This window comes from Myotis davidii, unplaced genomic scaffold, assembly GCF_000327345.1.
Source record: "Myotis davidii unplaced genomic scaffold, ASM32734v1 scaffold221, whole genome shotgun sequence".
Classification (NCBI taxonomy): Eukaryota; Metazoa; Chordata; class Mammalia; order Chiroptera; family Vespertilionidae; genus Myotis; species Myotis davidii.
The window spans coordinates 1857753-1865469 of record NW_006293349.1 but is presented as its reverse complement, the minus strand read 5'-3'; the positions used below and the strand labels follow the sequence as shown (position 1 = coordinate 1865469).

Here is a 7717-nt window from a genome sequence, read left to right as displayed (position 1 = left end):
CGGTATGTGGAATGAAGTGGGCGGGCATCGGGAGGCCACTATGGCACGGGGCAAGCACTATGGGCAGTCTATCTGAAGTGTACCCGCGTATAAGACGACCCCCCACTTGGAGGCATATTTTTCAGGGCCAAAAAATCGTCTTATACGCCGGCAAATACGGTAAGTAAACAACGCAATTTGTTTATCTTTGGAGAAGTACTTGGGTACCTCTGCTTGAACGTTCTTATTAGAAGATATTTATCCCGTTAAAAAATATCTTTAAAATAAGTCAGACAGCCCTGACCGGTTTGGCTCAGTGGATAGAGCATCGGCCTGTGGACTGAAGGGTCCCAGGTTTGATTCCGGTCAGGGGCATGTACCTGGGTTGCGGGCACATCCCCAGTGGGGGGTGTGCAGGAGGCAGCTGATGGATGTTTCTCTCTCATCGATGTTTCTATCTCCCTCTCCCTTCCTCTCTGAGATCAATAAGTATATGTATATTTTAAAAGTCTGTCCTCACGGACACCTGCTGGAGTTGGTCATCCCGCCTTTCTCTTCCCCCCCACCCCAGGCCTGTACTGCAACCGGACCTGGGACGGCTGGCTGTGCTGGAGCTACGGGCTGGCGGGCACCGAGTCGGTGCAGCACTGCCCAGACTACTTCCAGGACTTCGACCCCTCAGGTAACGGAGCCGCTGGCACGCCCTCCCCCGGACACCCTGTCAGTAAACCTCAGGCTCACGAGATTGTTCTCCTTCTTCCCTTTTTCGTCTTAAAGAAAAGGTCACGAAGATCTGTGACCAGGATGGACACTGGTTTAGACACCCAGACAGCAACAGAACGTGGACCGACTACACCCGGTGCAACACCAACACGCACGAGCGCCTGCAGGTAGGTCGTCCTGGTGTGAGGGGAATTGGATCTGCACCCACAGCCACACAGCGTTACCGAAAGGCAGGTTGGAGAAAGGCGAGCCGGCACCCGGCCTCCGGGAAGCCTGTCCGCCATGCCCTGGAGAAGAGCAGTAGGAAGACGATCTGCAGGAATAACACCGTCGAACCTGCATGGCCCCGAGGACGCCGCTCTGCAGGGGACGGTGCGTGCAGGCCCGAGCTGCCAGCTGTCCAGAGAGCACACACGAGGGCACGGAGGGAAGCTTTGTGGTGGCGGGGGTTTCTAGAATGCCACGGAGAGATCGTGCTCAAGCGGACAAGGCCACCCTGCGGTGACAACAGGCCTCTGTCCCTCAGCTGAAGCCTCCTTCTGACCGGCCAGTAGGACCCTCCCACCCGCTCCTGCCGTTCACACCGTCCATGAGTCCAGGTCATCAGTGTCTGTCACGGAATCAGCTTCGGTGGTGCCTGGCCCGTCTGCAGGGGTGTGTATAGAGAAAGGGGCAGTTGTCCCAGTGATGGACACTGAGTCCTCCTATGACTTCCGTCCAGGCACCCGACCGGCTGGGTGACCTGCAGCGAGCCATGACCTCTCTCGGCCTCCGTGTAATCAGCAGGGATCACAATAAACCCACCCTCAGGGTTTCCTAAGGATGGACAGCCACAGGGAAACACTCGGGAAGGACAGGAGCGGTAGGACAGCCCTGACAGCTGCCCGCTGTCTTTATCACTATAAGTCATCTCCCCTTTGCTTGTGCAGAGAAGAGTTTGAAGAAATTTTAAAAATGCACAATAAAACGGTCAGTTACAAATAAGTGAATTACAGACAGACCACCAAAGAGAACATGTCAAGACCAGGAGACGTTAGAAGGGATTTGTGCAGATCCTACGTTACGTCTTGAGGTGCGTCTCCGCCTCAGTCTTCTCAGAGAACAGAAGCCCAGTGGGGAAGGAACGCCTCCTACGACATCCACGTAAAGAACAAGACAAAATCACCAAACAGCATTGGTTTCAGGTGCACAGAGAGAGAGAACACTGGCCCTGTCCTCCAAGACGGAAAATGCTGGTTTCACCTGGTACACAACCTCGACAATAACAATATCCCTGCGTCTACTTAATACAGGGCAGTGGTTCTCAACCTTCCTAATGCCGCGACCCTTTAATACAGTTCCTCATGTGGTGGTGACCCCCAACCATAAAATTATTTTCGTTGCTACTTCATAACTGTAATTTTGCTACTGTTATGAATCGTAATGTAAATATCTGATATGCAGGATGTATTTTCATTGTTACAAATTGAACATAACTAAAGCATAGTGATTAATCACAAAAACAATATGTAATTATATATGTGTTTTCCGATGGTCTTAGGCGACCCCTGTGAAAGGGTCGTTCGACCCCCAAAGGGGTCGCGACCCACAGGTTGAGAACCGCTGATATAGGACGTCTAATTCTTAAATACGAAGGACATACGAGTGATAAACGTCGATGTCACTGGCTAAATTGCGTAAATACCCCTCATTCCAGATGTGTTCAGCATTTGTTGGTTTGCAGGCTAAATGAGAAGGCCATAGATCACATGTTTGTGGACATATAGTGCATCCCTTTGAATTTGATCTTCTACACATGTGGGATTGTGGGATTGACATAAGCCTTACAATTCTTTTTTATTATAAATTACAGACGGCACTGAATTTGTTCTACCTGGCTATAATTGGACATGGATTGTCTATTGCATCGTTGCTCATCTCACTTGGCATATTCTTTTATTTCAAGTAAGTACATGTAACATAGTGTTAAATTTACCAGTTGTCTTTGGTGAATGTCGTGCCATGTAGCTGGCATGTTATGTGCCGATAAAATATATGAAATGTTTCATAATGTTTCAAATCAATTGGATGTTTGAAATAACTTGAAATATAATATGTCAACTTTACCTTAAATCCCAACTTTACAAAATTAGTGGAAATATGAGAATGAAGTCATATAAGAATGAAGTCGTATGTGACTGTTTCCAGCTGTTTGGAAAATGTCGCATACTATAGGCCGTCTTAGTTGAATTTTCAGCTTATTGGTCAATTTTAATATCAGGATACATGGTACATTATAGGAACTGATATTTTGTGTGAATGATAGCAATAGCATTTAATATGTAGTATTAAAAATAGTTATATCAATGCAGTATGGTTTATTTTTTATGTAGGGGATCATTATTAAAATTATTAAATTATGCATTGAATTTTACTTGAAATAACAGTTATTTGGGGGAGACGGAAACTCAGCTCCAGTTTCTTGAGACAACAAGTGATTTTTGTAATTAATAGGAAAGTAAATTCCCAAACACATATATATTATTTTATGCATTAACATGGTTTTCATAATTTTGATCACCACCAGTAACTATAGAATCTATGTGAAGAGTGAGGAGCTATATGTCACTGCATCTTCCTCACTAGTGTCATTATGATACAACCTGCAGACTCATATCTCATTTTAAAAGGGAGGCTAGAAATTCCATCTTTCCCCCAAATATTTCTCTCATGTTTCACATGTTAATAGGCCTATTTTTTCCAAGAGCAATTTCTAAAAAAATCAAGAGCGCTATCTGCCGTAAGTACCTGTATCTCTGTGCTAAATCCATGCTTTAAGAACAAAAAGATGGCTAGCATGCTACAGAGGCAAAGCTGAATCAAACCCAATGAGTGTCTTGCTGATATATGAAATTAAAATGAAAGTATTCAAGTGATTACATTGCTTATACTTAAAGCTCATACTGAATGGACAGCTAACTGTTCATTCATTATCGTGACCTAAAAAGCAAGCCCTGTAATGGCGAGTTAGCATAGCAGGAGTGGACTCAATTTCAGGTGCCACTCAGTTCCAATGGGGATGCCATGCAGTGATAGAAAATGTGGAATTCACTCTCATCTTGCCATCGCCATTTAACTGATGGCGTGGACTCAGCCTGATTCCGATTTTTAGAAGCTTCAGTCTCTTTACAAATGGTCACAATACTGTTTAAAACACGGAGCAAAGGCGACGCAGAGGGTAGCTGGCGTACAGGAGTCTGCCAATACCTGGTGGGCAAACTGGACCATTAGGTTATCATTAGACTCCAGCAATCAAGTGGGCGCACAGATCTCACTATGTCATCATCTCACATCGCCTCTATATGGTAGTCATACAAGGTTAAAGAAAGTTACTGTAGAGTTCCAGAGAGCGCTGGGAAAACAGGGTGGGGGAGCAGGGGCCGGGGAGGGGGACTCATGCTGATTCTCAGAATTAGAAGACCCCGGAGGCGAGGATCTCACGGAAGCCGGTGTGGAAGGTGGGGAGATGTCCCACAGGCAGACACTGTGGAGTGCAGACCGTGCGAGAGGCAGAGATTCTGGACTCTGCTGCCCGGTTTCACGAGGGTTCTCAGTGGTTAACTGAGCTCTGCAGGTTCCTTCCAATCCGCACCCTGCCCGTGTGGCCTCGTCATTTTATTGGACTTTCATTGTCCTTTAAAAATGGAGAATTTGAACAAAAAGAAGCAAGGCTACCAATGAGTGTTTCTTTCTTATTATCTCTCCTTGGGCTTTCGGTAAAACACGAGAAACCCTCCTCAAGTAGGACCCCAGCCGAGTGTTCAATACATCTTTATATGTGTGGGCATTCTTCATTACAGGAGGGAGGTGAAGGCACAGGCCAAACAGAACACCTCTCACCTGTCACCTGCTGCACAGCAGGCAACAATTCTGTTGTTTCCTAAGCCTCAATTTCACACCTTTCAAATGCAGACACTGTTCGTATCTGCATCCTAGACGTGGTGGGAAGACAGACACACATGCAGCGAGAAGCCAGTGTCCAGTTTGGAAAACATAGTCTAGGACTGGCATGGTTATCACCCCTTCTTGTTCGTTCCCTAAACGGTTTCTAGATAAATATTTAGCCCTGACAGGCATAGCGTACCACTAGACTCTTTGAAAAAGAGCACGTTGCTAGTTTCATAGGTGCCACATGGACAAAGAAGTTGTCATAATGTTCATATAGAAAAATCCTATATAATAAAAGCCCAGCGACCGTAATGACCGGAACGACTGTGCGACCGGTCTCTGTGAGGTGCATGGACCACCTCTCAGTCCCCCCCTTCCCCCCGGCCTGCAGGCTCCAATCGCAGCATGGCGAACGGGGCACCACAGGGAACCGCGTGGGTGGTGGCGGGGTGGGACTGGGGACTGGTGAGTGGGCGGAAGATGGCGCTGATCGCAGGCCAGGTCTAGGGATCCCACCCTCGCACGATTCCAAGCGCTGGGCCTCTAGTGGTTAAATAATGAACAAAAAATGTTACAAACCAATTTAGTAGTATATTTATATCAGAAAGCAAGCTAGTCAAGAATAATAAAAACTACTTTTGTGCCCACAAGATTCCATACAGCTCATTCAGCACTTGAATCGTATTGAAGAATCACAGTCTTTGATGTTAAGACACTTCTAATGGCTACTCCCAGAGCCATCTACTCAAACAGCACAAGCCACTCTCCACTACCAACAGCCGCCCACTAGTGGGAGGCTATGCAAAGAAAGTCCCAGTGTTAGCGTGGTAGGAGCGGGGGGGCCTCTGCTTGGCTTCTGTGTGCACCCCGTGGCTAGCACAGGACTTTGCACATAGTCGGCAGTACGTTTTAATGAGTTTTTAATAAGTCTTTCCATAAATCTTAATCAATTTTTGAGAAATGAAGACATGAGTGGGCTTGGAAGCTTATTTGTACGACTGACTTTCCCATGACCTCTCGTGACCTTGGCCAAGTCCCTTGCGTCTGTCCGGTCGGTCCGTCTCCACCAGCACCAGGACTCCCTAAAACCCTCATCTGTGCGGCACAGCGTGAGAGGCTGCGGCTGGATTAAAGGGAGGCCGCGGCCACCTAGGCAAGGCCAGCTTGGGTGGCTCACGAAGCATGTTCATATGTCAAGAGCAATAAAAAATTTAGTTTTCTTCCAACTAATTCCTAGAGGAGCTGGTGGTTCACATAAAATCGCTGTGTGTGAAACAGAAAACCCGTCACCAGCTCCTCTCTGCAACCACCCCAGCTCTCCGTCCTGTGCCGTCCTGGCCTCGCCTTCGGTCCAGGTGACACTTTTTCCCCGTTTGTTAATGGAGGGTCATTGATCCATCCTCATCACAACCAGAGCCACACACAGAGTTGGTTGGGGATGAGGCTTATGTTTCCTTTAGAGGAAGGAACGCACACTCCTCATCCACGCTTTAAATTAGAAACAGACATGAAACACTCGTTCCCAGATATCCTTCAGTTTGATATTACAGCCCATTAAAGGAAGAGGCAGCGGGGAGATGAAACGAAAGGGAGGGGACCAGAGAGAGACCTTCGGGGCTTGCCAAGTCCTGAGAGACAATGACTCCAGCGCATAACGATCCTTGGAAAAACAAAACAGAACCCTTTGGACGAAAAAAGAAAACAAATAAACTTTACCGGAATTAGCTATAAATTATTCTTTAATCGCTGTTTAAAATCCGAGAGCGTAGCCCATCTTGCTCTCTCTTTCAACGGGCTCCGTCTCCTCGCACCGGCGAGGGCGTGGGCAACATCTGACCTGTGTGAGGAGAGCGGCAGCCTTCTGTCACTCAGCATCTTCATTTTGCTGGCATTTCAGGCTCGGATACCAAACAATTCGAAAGCCACGTTGCATATTTACAGCGATATCGACAATGATATCGGTTCTGGCTGGTCGAGAAAAGCTCCTAAATGAAACTCAGCGTGCACACACACACACACACACACACACGCACGCACGTGCGCGCGCACACACACACACGCTGCATCCAATTAGGAGGCCCACGTTTTCTTAACGTAATAAAATAACCCTTCGATGCTTATCCATTTTTTTTTTCAGGACAAGTGACCCAAATTCTCCCCTTTTTTCTTAGATCTTATCTGAATATAGTCCATCAATATTGTGAACTTTGTTCTCATTTCCAGTGTCTTCATTTAGCTCTGGAATTAGAACAATTACAGTTTTCTTCTTTACGGTATCATTTTTCTCCTGAAACTGTTCATGATTCAATCTCTAAATCCACTTTAAGGAAAGCTGACTATTGAAAGAAACTCTGCATTGAAACCTAGAAAACAATCTTACTCTATAGATTACGCCATGATGGCCCTGTTTTGGCAAATCAGAACTTTCACAAGTTTGGTGTTTTTTTTAAATCTGGCAAATTGGCCGCGTCAGAGGTTTGAGAGGCCGGGTTCAGAAGTAGCTCCGTGGCCCCTGAGTGACACTCTCAGGCCTGTGCGGACCAGCCCTGCGCCCTCAGCTCCCCTGGTCCCTTTCATTCCTGTGAAGTGTGGTGTGCGCCGGGCTGCTGAGAGAGTTCCCGTTCTGTTGCATGGTTTCCTCCAGCTTAACACTGGGTATTACTTAACTAACCATATTTTTCCATGTATTATTTTATCAGATTACACTTATTAGGTCTTTTTCCAAATTTATGAATGTTAATCAATGTGGTGAAAATCCATCTCCTTCTAACGGGGCCGGTGAGGACTGGAATATTCCTACTCGTAGCACAAGTCTCGGTTGGAAAGCTCTGTAAATGCATCCGCGGTAATCACATAAGGAAAGCACTGCCTTTCCACATTAGAGCACCAGATTCAAGCGAGGGCAGAGCAGTGCAAGAAGTCATGGTCACTCTGGCCGCTGGCTGGGCATCGTCCCAGGCGCCCAAAGGCTGCTGGTTCGATTCCAGGTCCGGGCACAGGCCCAGGTTGCGGGCTAGATCCCCGGTTGAGGTTGTGAGGGAGGCACCTGATGGATGCTCCCTCTCATGTCTGTCTTTCTCTTTCTCTT

General features: G+C 47.0%; 1 protein-coding gene across 1 annotated transcript in view; it reads left to right on the top strand.

Annotated features, from left to right (window-relative positions):
• Positions 1-7717, top strand: part of CALCRL (calcitonin receptor like receptor) — a 34523-nt gene that overhangs the window by 6755 nt on the left and 20051 nt on the right. Inside the window, exons 5-7 of the mRNA XM_015566109.1 lie at positions 551-661; positions 757-869; positions 2555-2646. Coding sequence (XP_015421595.1) covers positions 551-661; positions 757-869; positions 2555-2646 — 316 coding nt within the window. The remainder of the gene's footprint in view (positions 1-550; positions 662-756; positions 870-2554; positions 2647-7717) is intronic.